At 37.4% G+C, this 23,727-nt stretch overlaps 1 protein-coding gene across 1 annotated transcript; it reads right to left on the bottom strand.

Annotated features, from left to right (window-relative positions):
• Nucleotides 1–18,557: 18,557 nt before the first annotated feature.
• LOC113286193 (flavin-containing monooxygenase FMO GS-OX-like 5) lies at nucleotides 18,558–22,491 on the bottom strand. Its single transcript, XM_026534880.1, has 8 exons — nucleotides 22,307–22,491; nucleotides 21,568–21,643; nucleotides 20,912–21,048; nucleotides 20,738–20,820; nucleotides 19,603–19,738; nucleotides 19,328–19,501; nucleotides 18,913–19,098; nucleotides 18,558–18,839 (listed from the first exon to the last, which is right to left on the bottom strand). Exons 1-8 carry the CDS (start codon nucleotides 22,373–22,375, stop codon nucleotides 18,813–18,815), a joined length of 888 nt encoding a protein of 295 aa, XP_026390665.1. The 5' UTR covers nucleotides 22,376–22,491; the 3' UTR covers nucleotides 18,558–18,812.
• Nucleotides 22,492–23,727: the final 1,236 nt, after the last annotated feature.

Here is a 23,727-nt window from a genome sequence, read left to right as displayed (position 1 = left end):
GATTGCTGATTCCCTTCTACTGGGCGTTCAAGAGCAACACTGGAAGGATGCAAGATGCTGGCGTAGGGAAGATGCAAGTTGCTGTAAAGATGCAAGCTGTTAGCTATGGAAGGATGCAAGCTGCTGGTGCTGGAAATATGCAAGTTGTTAGCACTGGATCGGCTTGGAATGGGCGCTGTCTTGGCGTGGACGCTGGCTTGGCGCGGTTTGGGCGTGACCAAAACTAGGGTTTTGGCGTTGGGCCAAAGGTTACCATATGTTGGTTGGTGACCTTGGACGGCTGAGATTTTTATCTAAGATGGAAGGATGGTCGTTGATTGTCGCACGCCTTTGTTTTGGTAACCGCATAAAGAAGACCGGCATGGCATGGAGCGGCAAGGTGGTTGGCATGCCATTGACACATGTGGCATGGCCGGTATGCCTTGGCGAGGTTTGGGCGTGACCAAAACTAGGGTTTTGACGTTGGGCCAAAGGTTACCATGTGTTGGTTGGTGACCTTGGACGGCTGAGACTTGCATCTAAAATGGAAAGGTGGTCGTTGATTGTCGCACACCTTCGTTTTGGTAGCCATGAAGGGAAGGTCGGCATGGTATGGCTTAGGCGCGGCAAGGTGGATGGCGCGGCATGCCATTGGCACATGTGGCATGGTCGGAATGCCTTGGCGTGGTTTAGGCGCGGCCAAACTAGGGTTTTGGCGTTGGGCCAAAGGTTACCATGCGTTGGTTGGTGACCTTGGACGGCTGAGATTTGCATCTAAGATGGAAGGGTGGCCGTTGATTGTCGCACGCCTTCGTTTTGGCAGTCGTTAAGGGAAGGATGGCATGACATAGACTTAGGCGCGACAATATGGATGGCGCGGCATGCCATTGGCACATGTGACATGGTCGGCATGCCTTGGCGTTGTTTAGGCGCGTCCAAACTAGGGTTTTGGCGTTGGGACAAAGGTTACCATGCGTTGTTTGGCGACCTTGGACGACTAAGATTTGCATCTAAGATGGAAGGGTGGCCGTTGATCATCGCACGCCTTCGTTTTGGTAGCCGCATAGGGAAGGCCGGCATGATATGGCGCGACAAGGTGGTTGGCATGCCATTGACATATGTGGCATGGCATGCCTTGGCGTAGTTTAGTGTGGCCAAAACTAGGGTTTGGGCCAAAGGTTACCATGTGTTGTTTGGCGACCTTGGACGGCTAAGATTTCCATCTAAGATGGAAGGGAGGTCGTTGATCATCGCACGCCTTCGTTTTGGTAGCCGCATAGGGAAGGTCGGCATGGTATGGCGCAGCAAGGTGGTTGGCATGCCATTGGCACATGTGGTGCGGCTGGCATGGCTGGCATGCCTTGGCGCGGAGGTGCGGCTGGCATGGCATGCCATTGGCGCAGTGGTGCGGCTGGCATGCCTTGGCGCGGAGGTGTGGATGGCATGGTTGGCATGCCTTGGCGCGGAGATGTGGCTGGCATGGTATGCCATTGGCACAGTGGTTGACTGGCATGGTTGGTATGCCTTGGCGCGGTGACGTTACTGGCATGGTCTGCCATTGGCACAATGGTGCGGCTGGCATGGTTGGCATGCCTTGGCGCGGTAGCATGAGAATTATGGTTTGGCAGAGATGATGTCAGTCAGTGTTAAGGGTTCTGCCGTGGAACATAACCCATGTAAAAAAAAAGGGTACACCGGTAATTCTTGCGTAGGCATGCTGATTGATTCAATAAATGTGTTAATGGTCATAGTGACGTCATGTCAGATGTACAAATTTATGATTTTGACCCTAAGCTAAAAACCACCATCAACAGAAGTATAACGTTTATCTTTTGAACTTCGTAAATGCGACATCGGCATAATCTATGTAACTTGTTACTTGATTGTGTATTGGATATAGGTGTTATTTTATCCTAGGAAACTATGTTTTATTACATTGGTTTAGGAAGTATACATACAAACTTGTTTCGTAGTTGAAAGAAATCAATAAGATTATGGTTCGGTTTTCATTGAAGATCAATTGATAACCAATCCTGACCTAGGATGAGAAGTAAGGTAAAATTGATCCCTATTTGTGTCAGGAGTAAAGGTGGAACCTATCCCTACCTATATAGGGAGTCAAGGTGTGACCGATCCCTACATATGTCGGGAGTCAAGGTGTGACCGATCCCTACCTGATTATTTTATAAGGTAGTATTGATCCTTACCTATCTATCTTTTCAAGGTAGAACCGATACCTACCTATCTACTGTTATAATTATGGTAGACACGGTCCCAACCTATTTGGAGAAGTAAAGTAGAACTGTTCCCTACCTATATATGTTTATAAGGTAGAACAACTTCCCTTAAACAAAAAACGATTTCTCATATCACGTACACTTTAGGGTTTGTATGATTTTGGAAATACCTTGATTGTCCAAACAACCTTGGTCTATAAATAGTTAAGTTTGCATTTCTTGCAAACTATCACATGAGCCAGGAAAACTTCGTTCGTGTTGTTTCTGGTGGATCCGACTATCCGGGGAGGAAAGTACCCTAATTAGGCGAAATATCTTATGTCCGCTCGTTTAAAGACTTCCATGGGATCAAGAAGCTCTACGAGTACCGTTGGTAGGAGACTAGATAATTGCATTGAATAACGTTGTTGAAACTTTGATTGCACCTAATTTGCTTATTCTTGAGAGCCTTCTCTTCTGACATAATTAGGTCACTCAAACTAGATCAAAGTATTGACGGGATTTTCAGAACTGTTTTTAGGTCTGAAGACAACTTGTGATCATCCATTGTTAACAGGCTCCGTTCTGTGTGTGATTGATCATAAGTTGAATAAAGTTTTTGTGTGCAGGTACAATTGAAGGCAATTGAAGATTTGAAGACAAGAAGATTTTTTTGATTGGTTTTCGCATCTCGTGATATTTTGTGCACACATATTGATCGAATTGGATTCAACTAAGATCTAATTTATCTTTGATAGATTTTATCAAATAGTTATTTAGATCGGCAACAATTATTTGGTGGTATTCCTCAGTATCTGAATCTGATAGTTGTGAATCTAGATCTGATTATTTTGGATCTTGATTGATCTTACCCGACAAAGAAGTTTACTTGTTTAAACGGAAGATCCTTTATCAAAACTCAACATATTTTTCTTAAAATATTATTGGAAGACGATCAAAAGAAGTTGACTGCTTAAGACTTTACATCGGTAAAGCAACTCAAGATAGTGATTTCTGTATTGGGATTCACATGCGTTGATCAGACGGTTGTAGGTGCAGGGATACTAAGAGAACTAAGTAACTAAGGGTAGATTATTTGGTCTCAACTATACGGAGTTAGATTTGTTCTTTGTATAGCGGCTTAATTATGAGAGTATTCAAAACTGGACTAGGTCCCGGGGGTTTTCTACATTTGAGGTTTCATCGTTAACAAAATCTTGTTATGTGATTTAATTTTACTTTCTGTAATTATAATTGTTTTATTATAATTAAAATTAATTACACTTGTACGTTAATCCAAGACACTTGATTGTGATCCTATAGTAATCATTTCATACCGAAACTATTATCAAGTGTATACCTTGTTGTCGTATTGTCTCGACTTTGTCCATAGACGATCACACTTAGTATCTTACTTATAAACGAAAAGATTATGGTGTACTTGGATACCCTCGTCATTTCAAAATCCTTGAACGTATCGATTTTAAGTCACAATAGGTTATTCTTCTTTCGCATATTGTGTATTAACTCGTGGACAGTGGTTATATTATTCGAATCTTCCTTCCATGGATGAGGGGAGATCGATATGGAGATATTATCTTATTCAAAAAAGGTTTCATTATATTATCTATTAGTTTCGATATCACTTTGTACGAGGTGTTACATAAAGCAGTAGGACTGAATTCAGCAACCGCTAAAGGTTTTTCGGTTTTAGGAATTAGGGAAATGAATGAAGAGTCGATTTATTTTAAAATGCGGTCCGTGTTGAAGAAATATTGTACCATGCTAACAAATTCTTTACCAAAAGTTCCCAGTTTTTCTGGAAAAAAAATTGAGGAAACCATTTGGTCCCGGGATCTTATTGGGTTCCGTCGAAAACAAAGTGTTTTTGATTTCCTCATAGGTAGGTATGGTTTCTAAAAAGGATTTGACATTTTTTGTAATGCATTCAAGTATTAAATTATGCATATTTTGATCTATTTGAGGATTTACTGTCGTTGCTATTTGTTGAAAGTTTTCTGTGAGATCAGCAATATCTTTTTTTAAATTTACCCAAACATTATTAGAAGTTTTTAGAGTATCAATTTCGTTTCTCCTATACCCCTGTCTCGCAGTATCATGAAAATACTGGGTATTTCTATCACCTAAGGCTATATACTGATCTTTACTTTTGACTTTCCAAAATTCTTCTCTTATATTGTACCAGTGTGAAAGTTCGGAATTAAGTTTACATGTTTCTCTAGCTTTGATGTTGGATGAAAGATTTTTATTAGTTGTATCTAGTTTGTTTTTGGTATTCTGTATATTTGTGTTTATATTGCCAAAAACATCTTTATTCAATTTTTCATAATGTATTTTACATTAACCAGTTTTTTAGTAAAACATTATACATGGGAGCCACCAATTTTGATGTTCCAAGCAGATTCAATCAAAGGTTTACATTGTGGGTGTTTTATCCAAAGGCTAAATTTTTTAAATGGTTTAGACATATCATTCCAAGCAATGTAAGTGTTAAGAAAAATTGGGACATGGTAAGACGACATTAATGGTGGTAAGTGAGTGATGGTACTAGAAGGGAAGGTGTTAAACCATTCAATGTTTCCTTAAGCCATATCTAGTCTTTGTTTCATAAAATCCATGTCATCTCTTTTATTGTTCCAAGTAAAAGGATACCCTTTGAGCCTAGATTTTGGAGAGCTAAGTTATCAAGCATATCTTTAAAAGTATCAGCTTCAGATTCATTAAAAGAGAATTGTTAGAGCATTGCTCGGTCGAACTCGCATGCGTTGCTATCTCAAGCATGTTTGTCAATGTTAGTGATCAAAACTATAAGTCTTGATTTCTAGTCTATTATAGCTAAGGTCTCAGACTAGGATAAAAAGTGTAGTTGAGCTCAAGAACTCCATGGAAATCATCATACAAGACGAAGGACTACTCAAGGAACTTGTGGATCTTCATCGACTAAAAGGTTTGGGGAGACTTGAACTTATCTATCACTCAAAGGTCTATTTATCTCCTATTTGAGACAAAAGTCATTTTGCTATATAGACTTAGATTATACACATTTGGTATTTCAAGTCGAGTTTATCTCGCCTATCTATTTCTCGAAATATGTGTTGGTAAGCTTTCGCTTTAGCCAAGTTCATCTTTACCTAGTGACGAAAGTCATGTTATGTTTCAATCACTTTGAAAATTGCTCTGACGAAAAATGGTTTGTGAATAACAACTATATAACGTCCTCTGAGAATGTTTCAATGATTGAAATGAGAGTTTAGATTATATAACCATTGATGGATATAAGCACTGTTGTGGAAACACATATATGTATAAGTCCTATTCCTTGAACCAAAGTTTGCGAACTTTGTTGATCAAGAGAACCGGAAGTTTGCACAGTTTGCAAACTCAGTCCACGAACTTAGTCCGCGAACTGGCGGAAGTTCTCGACCCGAGAATATATGATGGAGTTTGAGAACTCACTCAGCAAACTCAGTCCGCGAGCCCAGTCCGCGAACTGACGATAGTTCTCGACCCGATAATATCTGCTGGAGTTTGAAAACTCTTTCCGGGAACTTAAGTCCGCAAACCCAGTCCGCGAACTTGAGTAGGTTATATCTAAAAACGATTGTTCTTAAACTCATATATATATTGACTAAGGAATACTAACCATGGCTATAAAGTTCATGAACCGATTCGAGTGAATCAAATCGTTTTTGCTTCGATTGTGTCTTGTGAAGTTACATAAGATCTAAGAAATTGAACAACTCCCTAACTAGTTCATTTGAGTCATTTGAACTAGTTATGGTAAAGAAGAATATGGTTGATATGAAAGTGATCATATGGCTAACCATTTGGTTAACTATTGTTGAACCAATTAATGTACAAGTTTGGGTACGGTTACACAAGACTAGAAACGTAAATTTCATTTGTGTATAACAAGCTATGTTTTCGATCTAACGGTTAATAAATATTAGCTTGAATCTAATCAGGTTTTCATCTGACGGTGAATATTGAATGCTTTGTTACTAAGCTAACATTGATTGCAAACCCTGATTTGGAAGATTATATAAGGGAGAACTCTAGCAACTGGGAAACCTAATCCCCACACCTTACGTGTGATACTAGTTGAGCTAAGCTAGAGTCGATTCTCCTTTAACATCTGGTTTTCTTTTCTCAAACCGGGTTAACGACTTAAAGACTTCACTGGGATTGTGAAGCCAGGGCGATACTACTTTATCGTAGTTGTGTGATATGATCTTGATGTTTCTATCGTACGAGTACAATTGTAATAATTGGCTTGAGATTTATATCTCTAATAGGCAAGATAAAAAGTAATCACAAACATCTTCTTCTCATCGTTTGTGATTCCACAATATTTTTTTTCGCTGCGTCGATTAAGACTATTGTGAGGTGATTGATAATACTAGGTTGTTCTTCGGAAATATAAGTCCGGATTATCAATTGGTTCCTGTTCACCTTGATTTATCAAAAGACGGAACAAAAACTCTTGGGTATTTCTGTGGGAGACAGATTTATTCAATCCTATAGACTTTTCTGTGTGATACAGATTTGTTTATTAAGTCTTAGACTTTGGGTCGTAGAAACTCTTAGTTGTGGGTGAGATCAGATAAGGGAATCAAGTACGTAGTATCCTGCTGGGATCAGAGACGCGGGAGCATAACTGTACCTTGTGTTAGAGCATTGCTCGGTCGAACTCGCATGCATTGCTATCTCAAGCATGTTTGTCAATGTTAGTGATCAAAACTATAAGTCTTGATTTCTAGTCTATTATAGCTAAGTCTCGGACTAGGATAGATAGTGTAGTTTAGCTCAAGAACTTCATGGAGATTCATCATACAAGAATAAGAACTACTCAAGGAACCGGTGGAACTTCTCGACAAAAAGGTATGTGAAGACTTGAACCTATCTGTCACTCAAAAGTCTATCTACTCTATCTCCTACTCTTTGAGACAAGAAGTCGTATGCTATATATATAGACTGGATTATACACATTTGGTATTTCGAGCCGAGTATACCTCGCCTATCTATATCTCAAAATATGTGTTGGTAAGCGTTTCGCTTCGATCAAGTTTATCTTTACCTAGTGACGAAAGTCATGATATGTTTCAATCACTTTGAAAATTTCTTTGACGAGAAATGGTTTGTGAATAACAACTATATAACGTCCTCTAAGAATGTTTCAATGATTGAAATGAGAGTTTAGATTACATAACCAATGGTGGACATAAACATTGTCGTGGAAACATATTTATGTATAAGTCCTATTCCTTGAACCAAAGTTTGCGAACTTTGTTGATCAAGAGAAACCGGAGAATGGCGTGAGCCAAGTCCACGAACTCATTCCGCGAACTACCGAACTTCTCATCCCGAGAAATTCTGCTGGAGTTGAAAAACTAGACTAGTCCGCGAACCCAGTCCGCGAACCGGCCGAAGGTATTTGCCGAGATTTTCTGCTGGAGTTTGTAAACTTTACTGGTTGCTTAAGTCTGCGAACCTAGTCTGCGAACTTAAGAAGGTTATATATCTGAAGATGATTTCTGAACTTAAACTTATAAAGACTAAGGAATGCAGTTTGCAGACCGTGGATATAAAGTTCATGAACCGATTCGAGTGAATCAAATCATCTTTGCTTCAATTGTGTCTTGTGTATTACATGAGATTTCCTTGCAATTGAATAACTCTCTAACTAGTTCATTTGAGTCATTTGAACTATTTATGGTGAAGAAGAACATGGTTGATATGAGATGCTCATATGGCTAACCTTTTGGTTGACTGTTATTGAACCAACAAATGCATACGTTTGGGTACGGTTAACAAACCTAGAAGTGTGCATCATCAAGTGTGTGTAACAAGCTAAGTTTTCGATCTAACTGTTGAGAAATATTAGCTTGAATCTAAATCAGGTTTTCATCTAACGGTGGATATTGTTTGCTTTGTGACCAAGGCAAAACCCTGATTTGAAAGACTATATAAAGGAGACATCTAATATTGTGCAAAACTAATCCCCACACCTTACGTGTGATACTAGTTTTGCTAAGCTAGAGCCGATTATCCTTTAACCTCTGGTTTTCTTTTCTCAACTCGGGTTAACGACTTAAAGACTTCATTGGGATTGTGAAGCCAGACCGATACTACTTTTATCGTAGTTGTGTGATCTGATCTTGCATCTTCTATCGTACGAGTACAATCAAATTGATTGGCTTGAGATTGATATCTCCGACAGTCAAGATATAAAAAGAAATCACAAACGTCTTTGTCTCATCGTTTGTGATTCCACAATATCTTGTTTCGCTACCATACGATTAAGATTGTTGTGAGGTGATTGATTAATCTAGGCTGTTTTTCGAGAATATAAGACCGGATTATCAATTGGTTCCTGTTCACCTTGATTATTATAAAAATACGGAACAAAACCTTTAAGGTTTATCTGTGGGAGACAGATTGATCCTTTAATAGACGGGACTGTGTGAGACAGATTTGTTTATTTTCAAAGCATGCGATTTTGGGTCGTAGCACTCTTAGTTGTGGGTGAGATCAGCTAAGGGAATCAAGTGCCCAGCATCCTGCTGGGATCAGAGGCGTAGGAGCATAATTGTACCTTGGATCAGTGGAATATTGATTGGGGTTCAACTACAGTCCAGTCAGAAGTTATCTTGGAGTAGGCTAGTGTCTGTAGCGGCTTAATACAGTGTGTGTTCAATCTGGACTAGGTCCCGGGGTTTTTCTGCATTTGCGGTTTCCTCGTTAACAAAATTCTGGTGTCTGTGTAATTTCTATTTCCGCATTATATTTGTTTATATAATTGAAATAATACAGGTTGTGCGTTTGAATCAATCAATTGGAAATCCGATCTTTGGTTGTTGATTGATATTGATTGATCCTTGGATATTGGTCTTTGGTACCATCCAAGTTAATCCTTGTATTTGATTAGAACTCGTAGTCTTGCTTGAGTAAATCAAATCAAGAGAGAGATATAAACTCGTTGATGTACTTTTAATTGATTGAGTCTTGTTGATTCTCTTGAAAGTATATTCGAGTTTGTCCATATAGATTGCTAAGTGAAATATTGGGTGGTGTTGTTAGACCCCCGCTTTTACACCTTGGATCAGTGTGAGATTGGTTGGGGTTCAACTACAGTCCATACCGAAGTTAGTTTGGAGTAGGCTAGTGTTTGTAGCGGCTTAATACAGTGTGTGTTCAATCTGTCTAGGTCCCGGGGTTTTCGCATTTGCGGTTTCCTCGTTAACAAAATTCTGGTGTCTGTGTTATTTCTTTTCCGCATTATATTTTGTTATATAATTGAAATATCACAGGTTGTGCGTTATTCAATCAATTAGAATATCCGACCTTTTGGTTGTTGATTTAAATTGATTGACACTTAGATATTGGTCTTTGGTACCATCCAAGTTATCTATCTAGTATTTGATAAAGACTCGCAGATTTCTATTTGCTTGAGTATATATCGAATCGAGAGATTGAGATATAAACTCCTTTGATATACTTTTATCTAGATTGAGTCTGAATGTCTAGTTGATTCTCTAGCAAAGTATATTGGAGTTAGTCCCTACAGATTGCTAAGCGAAATATTGGGTGTGGTTGTTATACACCCGCTTTTTCAAGAATCTCTTTTTTTTCTTCATATTCATGAAGGTTTATATTGGAATCACCTATGATTACCCAGGGTTCACTGGTATGTTCTGCCATATCTTTTATCATTTTTCAGGATTCGAATTTAGTTTCTCTGTAAGGGATACCATAGAAACAGGATATTATCTAACTAGATTTGATAGTTAGATCCTAAATCCTGGCATTTATTTGGTTGTGTTTATAGTCTTTAATGGTGACTTTAAATCCAATAGTTATAAATATTTAATCGTAGCAGGATCTGCTCAACATTTTTAGTTTGTTGTGTAGCTTCAGAGACAAAGATGGTGTTTGGGTTTTCATGGTTTATTATGTCTTTTTGACTGTTGAAAGTTTCTGGTTTATAGTTATTTCCCCAGCCCTAGAAGTTCCAGCCAGTAGGTTGTTATTTTTTGTGTATAATTTTTATCCATATGAGTTATTTGTAATAGTTCAATACTCAATAGGTTTATTCCTGTTTCATTCATTTTTGCATAGAAGTAATATATGTTGATCTACAGGCATATAATGACGATTCTATCTTCATGCTTTGTTGCAATGTAGAAAACATAAGAAGAGCAAAATTGGTGTATTTTATGCAACTGTACAATGAATAAGAGTAGCATAACTAATATTTTAATTTTATTTTCATGTTTCATGCTAATGTAATGTTCTAGGTTTTGATTAACATGCTTTGTTGATTAATTCATGCTAATGTAATGTTCTAAAGTTAAATTAATATGATTTCTGAGTATTGCAATTCAGACATAATATTTGCAAGAAATTGAGGAAAGGATAGTTTTAGACTTACCTCTTTGTGCAGAAATCAACTGAGCTACATAATGGTTTGGAACCTTGTCGTCGTAAAAAGAAGAAGAGTCTGAACCATAGATTTATGGTTACTATTTAAGTCCCCATCTAGAGTATTGAGATTGTTGTTTTCATTGAAAGATTGGGGTTCCAATTGATCTTTTTTCTGTTTCTCTTAGAGAGATTCTTTGCCTCTTCGAATTGTTTTTTTTTTTTTTTTGAAACTGCAAATTTTTCTTGAGCATCTTTATTTTCTTCCTCTAGCTTTTCATATGCTCCTTTGTTCCTTTCAGATTTCTTAGATCTTTTTTAGAAACCTGGAGTAGTATTTCTTCGATCTATAATCTTCTTGTAAAATTTTAGGGTGGAAAGATTACTGAGAGGAATGGTGAGATTTGGGAAATAATTTTTGCTCGATTTGTCTTTTAGGGATTTAGTGAAAGTCTGTTGTTTCTTATTGATACTGTTATGGGTTTTGTAGTGGGTTTTGGTTCTTGCTTGGATTTTTGGTTTAGCTATTGGGTTTTAGTTTTGTTGTACATCCATACAAGACTTTAGAAACTTAGATTGTGAGTTAGCGTGTTTGAGGTTTCTCCTGCAGAGGAAGTTACGAATGATCATTGATTTTTAGGAGAATAGACGTGTTATAGTTGTGTTTGAATTTGGATGAAGTGGTATTTATGTTATTGATATGAGGGTGTGATTTTGGCTCTTCTTCTATTGTGATGGTTTCATGGAATTTTTTGGTTGAGTGATCGACCCATCTGCATTTGTTACATAGAGGTAAATTGTATAGCTTGGATAATTCTACCCAGCTAGGATTGAAAGGAGTTGGATAAACTTATGATCCACATGGTAATTGTTCATTGACCCATATATTCACAATACCTCTACATTTTTCTCATCACGAGATCTACCATATGGTTTCTTGTGAGCAATGTAACTTCCAGTTGGGCTGCAAATAGCTGTCAGATTAACTTTGTTGATGAGGATAGTTCTTGAGGTACATCCATATTTTTATTCTATAAAAATCATCTTCTTTTAAGGCCATCTGAAGAACATTCAACTAATACCACTAATGTTCCCATCAACCACCAAGCCCCGCCCTCCTTGAGTAAATTGAAGTCATCTTCTGCTTTTAGGTGGATTTGGTAGTGGTATCTTCTGTGGTCATAAAGTTCTATTATTACTCCCAACTTGAGGTTCCAGTTGTCTTTAATGTCTTGAGACATTTTGCAAATATCGTAAGAGAGTTTGCTGCAAACCTTTCAATCGCAGTTTGATGCCAGTTTTGCTTAGGAATAGGTTCAACATTTTCCGATTTTAGGTAAATCTTTGGAGTGAGATTGGTGGTAGAACGAGCTTATTTTTCATTTTGTCAGTGAGATCATCAATAACAGCATCACTATTAAAACTAGAAGCTTTGAAGCTTGACGTGGGATTATTTTAGGTTATAGGGTTTGGTGTTTGGTAAGTAAAAGGGGATAAGAGACGTAGATTAGTAAGGAGAGTAGAGGAGTGAGTATTCAAAATTTGAATTTTGGGATTATTGTTTTGAAATGATTTACATATATTTTTTGATGGGAGCAAAAGGCTATGAAGAGGGTCAACATTTAGATTTTTCTGATTTGGGAGGGATGAGTTGTTTACGACTGAGCTTTTAATGCATTGTCTCCTTTTAGGAGGTTAAAAGATATTGTGTTTTAAGTTGTATTTGTTAAGGTAAGTTGTACGAGGATCGTGTATTGGATTCTTTTGTTTCATTATTTGATTTCCTGAAAAGTCAATCAATTTTCTTTCTTCTGATTTGATAAGTGAGGAGATTCGTAGAAGTCAGTCATTCGTCAAGCAAAGAGTCTGAGTAGAAAATAAACAACAGACAAGTCGAAAGCAAAGATAAGGTTAACTAATCTAAATAGCTTTAAGAGAAAAGCATATAAATATTCAAAGATAATAAGGTATACTAGCTTAAATAGAGACGTGGAGTAGGGGTTGAATAACTATCCACTCTAGAAAAGGGGATAACAAAAAAGATTAGATAGACTTTAATTGGCCAGAAAACAATGTGGGATTGAAAGAAATATGCTATTGGGTGATTAGAGGGTTAAGGATAACTAGAACTTTGTACAAACACGCAGCTAGGAGATATTGACTAGACAAAGAAAATAAGAATAAGAAAACAATAGCTCGATAGTTCTAAAGAAACAAAGGGAAATAAAGAGATGTCAAGATATATAGGCTCCTATTGGCGGTGCATATAAAGGACGTAACACTAGAATACAAGTATAAAGGACTAAGCAGGATATAAGAAAAATTACACCATTAAATTGTAAAGGAAATTAAGAGAGAATGAAAGGAAATAACAAGAAGTTTATGAATTGGTGCAAAAATAAAAGAAAAAGTGTTCAGAGAAACTAAATTTTAGCGGTAGTTGCATCCGTTCTATGGATTAAATTTCTCCTCTAGGCAAGAAGCACAAAAACGAGCGCAATCTTACTGACAAAGAACCAGCAGATAAGTTTATAATCGTGATTAGCAGTTCCTCTTCGTCTTCGATAGGTGAAATGCAGGGGCAAACACAAGACGAGGAAGATCTAGAAAAACAAGAATCAAGATAAAAAACCAGGCTTGGTAGAGAAGAGCCACTTGGAGTTGATGGTTTAGACAGTCCCCCAAGAGAAGAACTTCAATCTCCTTAAGAAAATGGGGAAATGGGAGTAAACAATCAGGATAACCAGGAGGGTGCACTAGGACTCTCAGATATTGAAGAATTTTTAATGAATGATGTTCAAATGCATTATGCTAGCATGTCTGATGATGATGCTGATCACACATATTATAATGCAGACGACAACTATTATTATAACGATGGTTACTATGCATATGAGTCTGAAGAGGATCTTGTGCACTATGAATATGAGTCTAAAGAGGATCTTCCGCACCTTGATGCAGAGAGATACTATTATAGTGAGGGTTATGAATACCAATATCAGGAAACAGATCGTACGGGAGATAATAGCTTTATTTGATGAGATTATAGATGATTGCAGAAAGTGGCAGTATAGTCCGGGTTTCTCTGTTGCAAACTGCTACGCCTCATTAGATGTTTTGATGGATTGTTGGTCTTCCCTCATAAACAGGTATGGAACCCTAAGGTACCTTTAAAGGTGTCATTTTTTAGTCTGGACAATGTGTCATAATGGGACTCCATCACTAGTGGTACTACATAGAGCTGGCAGAGTTCAATCAAGCATGTGCCGGTTATGTGGCGTTGAACCTGAGACGCAAAACAGCTTTTCCTGCTCTGTACGGAAACAAGAAAACTGTGGCATTATTTCCCTGACAGTTATAACTTGATATGGGTTTTCTCTGACATTGTCAAGAAAAATATGTAGATATGGGGAAGAAGGAGAAAGCTAAGAAGTTTATGCAACAACTGTGGAGCTCATTACCTTTTGCCATCTGGTGGGTTGTTTGGAAGGAGAATAATTGCAGACTTTACAAGGGCTTTAAGAACTTTGATCAACTTATTATCTCAAGTAAGTATACTATTTTTAGCTGGGCTATAAACACCAGTCTTTTTTATGAGTTTTCTTTAAGTGCTCTGATTTGTAACTTGGATGTTGTAGTTACCAACAAGTAGCTTAGCTCTCTTTTTGTTCACCTATCTTTCATCGTTTTGATGAAATTTAGATATTTATAATTTTTGTCCTGAAGAAGAATATGGGTTTGGATGGAAAATAAATAAATGGGAAGAATTAAGGTTTTATGGATACAGCTATCCACCACGCCGATGAAGTTTTAAGTATAACAAACAAACGTATGTCATGACTCATGAGGCTGTGTATAGATCGCCGGGTAGACGATATGTATCATAATCGAAATTTAGCGTCCCGCAAACTTTTAGCTACCAGGTTTTCTAAGTAAACGTGGGGTTATTGTTAAGAACTGAGATGATTTTGACAATACAAGAGAAGGACTCTGTAACAGGGAAGGACGAAAGCTTTGGTAACCTCTACACTCAAAGAGCGCAGCCTCAATTTCAATTCATTATCTGATAAAAACAACAGATCCAACACAACTTATCTTAAATACTGAAAGAAAACCCTAAGTTCCAAACTCTAACTAATTAAGGCCCTACACGTGCAGTTATCCTACACGTTGGTTTTGAGTAAAAAGAACGCATTAAATGTTGTTTTAACAGCTAGACAATGATTGCAGAGTTATTACACTCGCATAGTTGTTAGGGGCAGCCATAAGGGTCATAACAGTTACAAAATAATTTCTAAGTCCCTTCGAGGACATCTGATAAAATAATTTAATAATTTCCAAGTAATGTGGCAAATTTTGAGAACAACAATCGAAATTTCTGGTCCACCGGGAAAATGATTTGCTTTTATTAGTGTAGGAATTACCTATAGATCCTATTATAATGGTATTAGTTAGTGGCAGGTCCACCCACTAAAGCCCAATAACCGGAGGTCCTTTTTTTATAAAAAGGAAAATTATGGACCCATGTTTTTATCAACAGGTCCTAGCACACGTGTGAATTTTGGTCGAAATACCAATAATATCCTTAATATGTAGGAATATAAGAAAAATTCTTATCATAACCTTCTTTTCATTTCTCTCTGATCATTTTTCGTCTCGAAGGAGCTCTGGCAATGAATGTTTTATTGAGATCATGCGATTTTGGGAAATCAAGCTTCGATTGAATGTAACTTGTAAGTTGATTTACCTATTATTGATCTTTAATTCAGGTTTCTTCTTGATTCAATCTTAATCTGAGATCCAAATCTCTTGATTTCTTGGAGAGAAATTAAGAATTAAGATTTTTGGGTTACGGGAAGAGGAATTGAGCTCGGTTTTTTGTGTGTTTACGATCTTTATTCTTGATTCGTTAATTTTTTTACTTCAATTTTTATAAAAATACTTCAGATCTAGATACATAATCATGTTTTAGGTTCATTTCATTAGTAGATCTGATTTTTTAGTTTCATTTTGTTGGTCTTTGGTTTGTTTTTAGTTTGCTTTTGTGTATTAATCATCAATACGTATATGATGTACTGGTGGTTTTTGATGAAAATAGTCCAGATCTAGTTATAAAATCATGTTTTACGTTCGTTTCATTTGGAGATCTGATATTTTAGTTTCATTTTGTTGGATTTTGGTTTTGTTTCTGTTTGGTTTTGTGTATTAACCATCAGTACGTATATGACGTACTGATTTTCTGTGTTTACTATGCATCTATATGTTTTGCTTGTGTATTAACCATCAGTACGTATATGACGTACTGTTTGTATGAATCTTAATCGTAATTATTCGATTTTTTGATTAGATTATGATGTTTTTAGCTTATTTGAACTCTCAATTTGATTTTCTTGTTATTTTCGTTCTTTATTTTCTAAGAAAATCATGCTTGTTTATTGTTTCAGGGGTATTATCTAGCAGTACATATGTCGCATACTAATACAAACTACTTTTGATTCTGTTTTATTCTTAGTTTTATCACTTGTTGTTGTTTGATCCATAAGGACATATCTTCCATACTGAAATAATACTCTTTCGATTCTGTTTTTTTATAGATTCATTCCATGCAATTGTTTTTTAGTTCATGAATCAGCAGTACATATGTGGCATACTGATACAAACTTCTTTTTGATTATGTTTTATACTTTGTTTTATCACTTGTTGTTGTTTCATCCATAAGTACATATATGCGATACTGAAATAAGGCTCTCTCGATTTAGTTATTTTTCTTCATGGATTTGTTTTAGACAGTGAATTAACAGTACATATATTGAATACTGAAAAAGTTGCTCTTTGAATCTGTTTTATACATAGATTTTAGTCAGTTAATTCTTATGATTTTGTCAGTACATATATGGAATACCGAAATAAAACTGAACCATCGTTAGGTAGTATTAATCTTGATGTTGTCATGTTACTTGTACTATTCATTTTTGTTCTGTTATTCATATATGGATTGTTGTTGTGTTTTAATTGTTACATTTTGGTCACATTTACAGGTTCAATATGTCTGATGTTAAGAGTGTTGGCGCTTTTTGGAGGAAGTGGTCTAATGGGAGTGGAACACTAGAGAGATCCTGTTTTTTTAACCTGTAAGCAGTGTAGCAGATATGTACTCAAATTATGTAAGCAGTGTAGCGGATATGTACTCGAATTTCATAAACAGTATAGCAGATATGTACTCGATATAATGAGCATGTAGACACACACGTTTGATAGTCAGGGTATTGTGGTCATTTCCATGTTTTAATTAATTGTGGACCTTCAGATAAAAGAAAATTCTGATTAGACCCTACTATAAATAACCTTACGGGCTTAGGACCAAACAAGAAATTTTCTTTTTTTAATCATTAAAATTAAGTTGTCTAAATATCTTCCAGCAAACTCTCGCAGATTAACAAAACATTAAACTATCGAAAGGAAAAAAAAAATCAACGCTTACAGATCTCTGTTAGTGGTTTATAGGGAGCGAATTTAATTGATTCTTTCTTGAACTAATCAAGTACCCCATTAGGTGTCTCATTTTCATACATGTAAGGAAAGTAAACGACCATATTCTACACGGGTAAGAGCGTTCACAGTGGGCGATTAAACCCAAATATTTGGTCTTTTGAACAGACGTAGTGGAACGTACTATCGATCAAATTTTGATCGACGATTAAAATCCAGAGTATATTTGGTCTGGGACCAAGACTAAACCCAAATATAGTCAAGCGTTGGTATAGTCCACGCCCACCACCAGACGGACGTATAGTACACGTCCCACACCAGGCGGACGTATAGTCCACGCCCCACATCATGCGTTGGTATAGTCTACGCTCCACATGGGGCGTACACAAAGTCTACGCCCCATTTTTTTTTTTTAATTTTGTATGGGGCGGGGGTATTCTTTACAAATTCAAATTGCATGGGGCGGGCTTAATACCTCCTCCCCATTTTTTCTATTTTTCTTTTCTTTTTTGAATCTTTCTTACCCGGGCGAACGTATAGTCCCCGTCCCACACCAGGCGTTGGTATAGTCCACGCCCCACACCAGGCGAACGTATAATGTACGTCCGACCAAATTTACTCTTTCCACCGTAGCGTCACACACCAGACTAAACCCAAAATTTGGTCTTTTTTTCCCTCTTTGGTCTTTGGTTATACTCGCACCACTGCAGTTGCTCTAAACAGCAAGGTGTCTGACACGTGACCTTTTCATAACTCACGTCAACTTATTTAACCACAGTATATATGGCTTTATAAAAATGTCGTTATGCTTACGTGATAGCGCCACTCGTTAATATCAAAAGATTCATAACAGATTTACCTAGGATGTCATATGGCAGATTATAGCACACCACTTTTTACCAGAATGATCAACAAGTATTAGCTATTCAGGCTAACCTTAAATTACCTAGGATTTCGCCTAACAAATCCGAGTTGGCCGAAGCACACGATACTGACGATTGCTTCAATAATACAAGGCTACGCAAGATAAAATTCTGGGTCATCAAAATTTGGTTCCTCTAAAATGTAAGTGATGTAATTATTCTACGTCCATGACGTATACACACAGAAGTATCTGTATGGTTGGGAGTTGAAATTTAGTTGTATTGATGTTCAAAATGAATGCTTGAGTTCTAAAGGATAGATATATAGATCATAGGCTCCTATAGGTTGGACCATCATAGATTCATCATTCAGATATTCATTTCAACAATAACGAAGAAAGAAACTTCACTACGTGTTACGGTCCCCAACTGATTCTTCCACGAGATAACTGAGAGCAAATGGGCTGGTAACTTCTGTTTAGTGAAGGCATTTAGAGGGGAAGATCTGATCTATGTGATGAGATCAGCAATATAATGGGCTCAGAACAATGTACAATAGACAACAGAATGAAATAAAGTTATACACTTGCACTTGAGTGAACCTAAAAACGGCATAAGATAGTGTTAATTTTACATTTTCAACGGAACTTCTTTTTTTCTCTTGGAGATGTGATTTCACGTTTATGCTTCACAAATCAAGTAGTCTCAACTATCAAAGGAGTTTATGAAAATAATGAATTAGTAATGTCCTCGGATCTGCTATTATAGCCGTGTTGTAACCTACTTCGGTTAAAGCTGGCATTTGTGTCATATTCAACTGAAACTATGTCTGCTTGCCGTGCACACACAACTGGAACAAACAATAAATAAGATTAAGAGACGAACTAGAGGAGTCATGTATGGAAGCGCTGTATTTAACTAACCTCTGCTGGTAAATACTGTCTAAAATCTTCATGAGCTTGCACGACCAAATCTTCATCTTCCCATTCATCACGATAAGTTTCCGGTCGTGCTGTAGCGTTTTCCTGACGTGCTTTATACATCTGCTTTCTCCACTCCTCCCATGGTTGACACCCACTCTCAGAAGCAAGCCAATCAGTGTAGTCAAACTGAACAGACAATCAAAAACAAATAAATCAATCTTCTGGATTCCGGATCAAAAATGAAATGCATGGTCCTCACCACATTAAACATGTGTGACTAATACATTAATAAACCCCTGAAGTTTGAGTGCACTTATCGGGCTCATTTTAGTGCTACTGAAGAAGTTTCCCACCGATGCTATAGATAACTAAACAGATATGCGACATCAAAAGATGATTTGATTACAAAGTATACCTGGTTTTCCCCTAAGAAATGAGTGTAACGATTTGGGATAGCTGCTACTTTGAGTTGAAAATAGAAGGCCTCTACATCCTCAATCATCTTAGATTTAGATGGGAGTGAAATCCGACCGGATAGAATACCAGCCACCCACTTGCTTTTTGATTCAAATACGGGGAAAGGTAGAGCCTGAGACCAATAAAATGCATAAAAATATTTTTTCAAATGCCCGCATACAAACATAAATACTTAAGACTAGTAAAGATTAGATAATGTCAATAAGAATGTACCATCCAAGGTATGCCGATAAAAGAAAGCCCTGGAGCCAACACAGGTGGGAAAATATGCTTGTATAATGGCCCTCCACGATTGTCATCCACGGTTACAATATCATTGATCTCTAGAAAGGGGAAATAGTATTTATACCTGAAAAATGGTAAACAAAGAAAATACAACCCATTCTTGGTTTCAATTGAATGGTAAACAAAGAAAATACATAAAACAATACAACCCATTCTTGGTTTCAATTGAATGTGAAATGACACTGCCGCCGCTGTGTCCTAGTGCATTAGCCACTTAATTCGTTTTAACATATCCTCTAGTATCATGTAGAGCCAATATGCTGGTGGTTCTTCCCCACCCTACGTAAGCTATGTGGGAACATTGTTATGCCTATTTATGCAAAGCAACGCTGCTGTTAGGGAACATACTGAATTTTTCAACACTAAGGCATACAAGAACCTTAACATCAACCAACTAAATCCTAAATAAACTACAACTCTGTCGTGGATCAATCCTACAGATATGACAACTCTATAGCATTTCCTTCCGCTATTTGTTCTCTAATTTGATTCTTTATTGGTCTTACCTTTTGTTGCTTCGTCTTTAACTTATCTCTTATATCTAAGAAATGCTACTGCAGTTATCTATTGTTGCGTAAGACGCCCTATATCATTTTCATTAATCGACATGCCTTTAATTTGGTTTCACCTATGAATTACTAAACTTTTAGTAGAACCCCAGCTGTGGAACAGAACACATACAAATAGATGACTTCCAAATACTGGACGTACAAACTGCGACAGGTGCTGATAGGTGCTGCCCTATCTACTGAGAGGTATACCTTTAGTTGTTCCTATGGATTTTTCTGAGAATGATTTGTTGAAGCTTCTACAAACAAGTGCATAAGCATTTCCTTGTTATAAAGGTAAGATTTGTCTAGTGAGGAGAATCCTTCTTTTACTCAGACTATATTTATTTGCTTTGAGCAAGGAGTGTTTCGGACATCTACATTATCACCAGCACCGCTTGGCTGTGCCAGTCCGTTATTCAGAAGAAAGTCAGCCGATCTACCCTATTTAGGATTGAATAGAGGAACAAGGCCAACCTATCCATAGCTTCAAAACCAGAGATAGTGATACATACCCTTTGCAATGTACAATGACATCAACACGAACCAAGCTTCCATCTTGGAATACCACAGTTCCATCTTCATGTGCACGCTTGACCTGCATTGTCCAACTGAGAATATAAGTTCAGCAGTTTTCTTCTTAAGCAAACTTGTCTTTTAGAAGCAAACAAATGAGAGTGGGGTTTTACCAACGGATGGTGCGGCACGTTATTATTACCAAACCTCAGGGTAGGTGATACATTCATGGTAGATCTTGATGCAACATGCACTTCTTTTGCAACTGTAAGAATCTCCTTAGATATGTCTGCAGCACTAGCTCTATTCCCTATTAAAAGCACAACCTGTGAACAAGTGAGTAGGAAGAAATGAAGTGCAAATGGATAAAATGGGGAAATATTGCATCAATAATATAGCAAAATCTACTTGAAATTTCACAGCAATTAGCATTTGTCTAAGTTTTCAATGAAAGCAAATCTCACTGTGCCATATCAGAGTCTTCTATATATGATTGTAAATATTATACATCATGTATTGTGTTTCTTCAGATTGTTTGTATTTTTGACATGTTAATGTGTGGATGTGCCATCTCTGGCAACCGGAAAAGATCATCATATGTGTGATAGTAATTTCTGTTTCTCGCTGCTTCGGAGGAACGCCCCACTGTTATGAAAGAGTAAAATTTGATTCCATTTTTAACCGCTTAAATGGTTATCAGGATTCAGAATCTTGTGTATTGGCATTTCTGCTATGGTTTTCAAGGGTACTATTAACCCGAGTTCTTAGAATGCAGTACAGGATACTTCAGAATATAAGTATGAGAAAGGAAAAAAAAAGGGATGCATACCTGACCACTGAAGGGCTCGGCTCAGGAACACGGTAACTGTGGCTGTGAAGTTGCTTCCCTGGCCATGCACCAATACCTAGTACGGAAGGACACATAGGTCACGGGAATAATAATGAGCGTAAACATAAAATTCAGAAGAGAATCACCTAGAAATGGGACCATTGCACACAAGATACAGCAGAACAAACAAAGTAATCTCAACGTGTTACAATCCAACAGTCAACGTATGACTTTTCAGAACTGTGTTGTAGTAGTGTAATGTCTCTTGCAAGGTTCTAAATTTAAATTTAATGCAGAGATAATGGAGATCATTTTTGGAATTGGCTATTAACAAAGGGTCGTTAAATGTGATGATTATCTCGGAAAGTGTCGTTCAGGCATTTAGAAAGAATAGAGTTCCAAAGATGGATCTTACCAGCTGGATGCTAATTCATGGTAAAGGTTTGAGTACTGAATTTCATTCTTGCTTCAGGGAGATCAATATTCTGCTGATTCTGGCGAAGTCATTCATTGGGGGACCTGATTGTAATCAATTATAGAGCACTTAGTGTTCCTATTTTTCTCTTACTGTGTACTAAGGTTCTTCCATTGTACGGTAGGATCCGGTCCCCTTTTTTTTTTTTTTTTCCTAAAATCCGCAACCTCTCAGGCATACCCACATGCCAATATCTAATTGATTAACAAGCGATGCAAGATTGTGCATATAACAATAACAGCTAGAAGAGAATCTGAGGAGTACCTGGAATTTCTGCAATATTTGGTTGTGTATAATGCCCAGAACACACAACCACAGCATCGAACACTTCATGGGCAACAGATGAATTACCAACTTCACCTTTCTTCCTAGACTTGACTACCCAATTATTCCTCAATTTCTCTTCCTCCTCCAATAATCCAACCTTTATTACCTCAGTTTCAAACCGAATCAACTCAATGAGTCCAAAATGATTTGCAAAGTCTTCTCACTATCAGACACGTGTATATAAAAAGATACGTGGAAAGCATGCAGGCCAAAACATCAAAACATGATGTGCTACGAAACACCAAATAAACCCCGAGGAGTTACTTTATCGCATCCCCAAAAGAGAAGCTAGGATCAACGGTGGAGAGAAAGATAGCTGACACGGACGTGACAGGGGCAGAAGACACTTGTCTGACACGAACAGACTCCTCAACTACCCGCATTAAACACTCTGAGCAGTGTACGTGTCGATCAACCTGTAGAACGAGCGTGGATGCCTCTGCGGGATCAAAGGGAAAACGCAGACCTCTGCGTGATAGACGCAAGGACACGAGAAGATAAGGTTCCAACGGTCATCAGAGATGGGTCCCACACTCTAACCTTATAAATACCCCGTCTCCACCAAGAGGAAAGGAGGATCGAAGAATCAGGAAAGGAAGAGGAGAGAGAGAGAGTTTGCAAGCGTAAGTTAATCATTTAGAGGAGAGAAACATGTAAACCCAAAAGTCATTCGACTATTCGTGTAACGATGAAGAATATAGTAAAACAACAAACCCCATGGACGTAGGCCTTAGTGCTGAACCACGTAAACCTTGGTCTTATTTACATTTCAGCACTTTATATTTATTTAGCCCCATGGATCTTTACTTATACGTTTTGTTTTCTTTGCTTGTACTTATATCCCGTGCGCAAACGCCTCGCATGGAGTTGTTAGATGAGGCTATGATAAACCCGAAGGTTTTGAGCCAATGAATCAACACTTGGATATCATCATCACAAATCTCCTTAGATGATGATGATTGATTGTGAGCATTTGGATCCCTTCGTGGTTTGAGTGCTCACAATTTGGCGCTAGAAACAGGGACTTCGTCCCGGTAAAAGATTTATCTTATCCTGTGATTTCATTTTAAATTGGCATATGATTGCTCTGATTTATCAGCTCGGACCGTATAGATCATTTGTTAACTGTATTGTATTCAAAAACCCACCTTTTATCTTCGATAAGATTTATTGTTCTAATCCGTGGATTTACGATTTTCTTTAAATCTCGTGCGAACCCGTCTCTCTGGGGGGTTTTTCGTAGTTTTTATACTAAGGATCTCCTTTAATAAAACTTTAACCCGTATATTGTAGCTTGCGTGTATTAATCCTCTCCCGGAAGAATGTATTTCGCCAACTAACCCGCTTCACGCGGATAT

Source organism: Papaver somniferum, chromosome 6, assembly GCF_003573695.1.
Source record: "Papaver somniferum cultivar HN1 chromosome 6, ASM357369v1, whole genome shotgun sequence".
Lineage (NCBI taxonomy): Eukaryota > Viridiplantae > Streptophyta > Magnoliopsida > Ranunculales > Papaveraceae > Papaver > Papaver somniferum.
This window is presented reverse-complemented; position numbering and strand designations above follow the sequence as displayed.

Bases quoted from the DNA above. Each gene is read 5' to 3' on its own strand.
- LOC113286193 (XM_026534880.1), bottom strand. From the start codon at position 22,375: ATGAAGTGTTCGATGCTGTGGTTGTGTGTTCTGGGCATTATACACAAC. The intron at 21,049-21,567 runs GTATGCATCCCT...TGCTTTTAATAG, and splicing joins CCGAGCCCTTCAGTGGTCAG to GGAATAGAGCTAGTGCTGCA. The intron at 20,821-20,911 runs GTAAAACCCCAC...TGGACAATGCAG, and splicing joins ACGTGCCGCACCATCCGTTG to GTCAAGCGTGCACATGAAGA.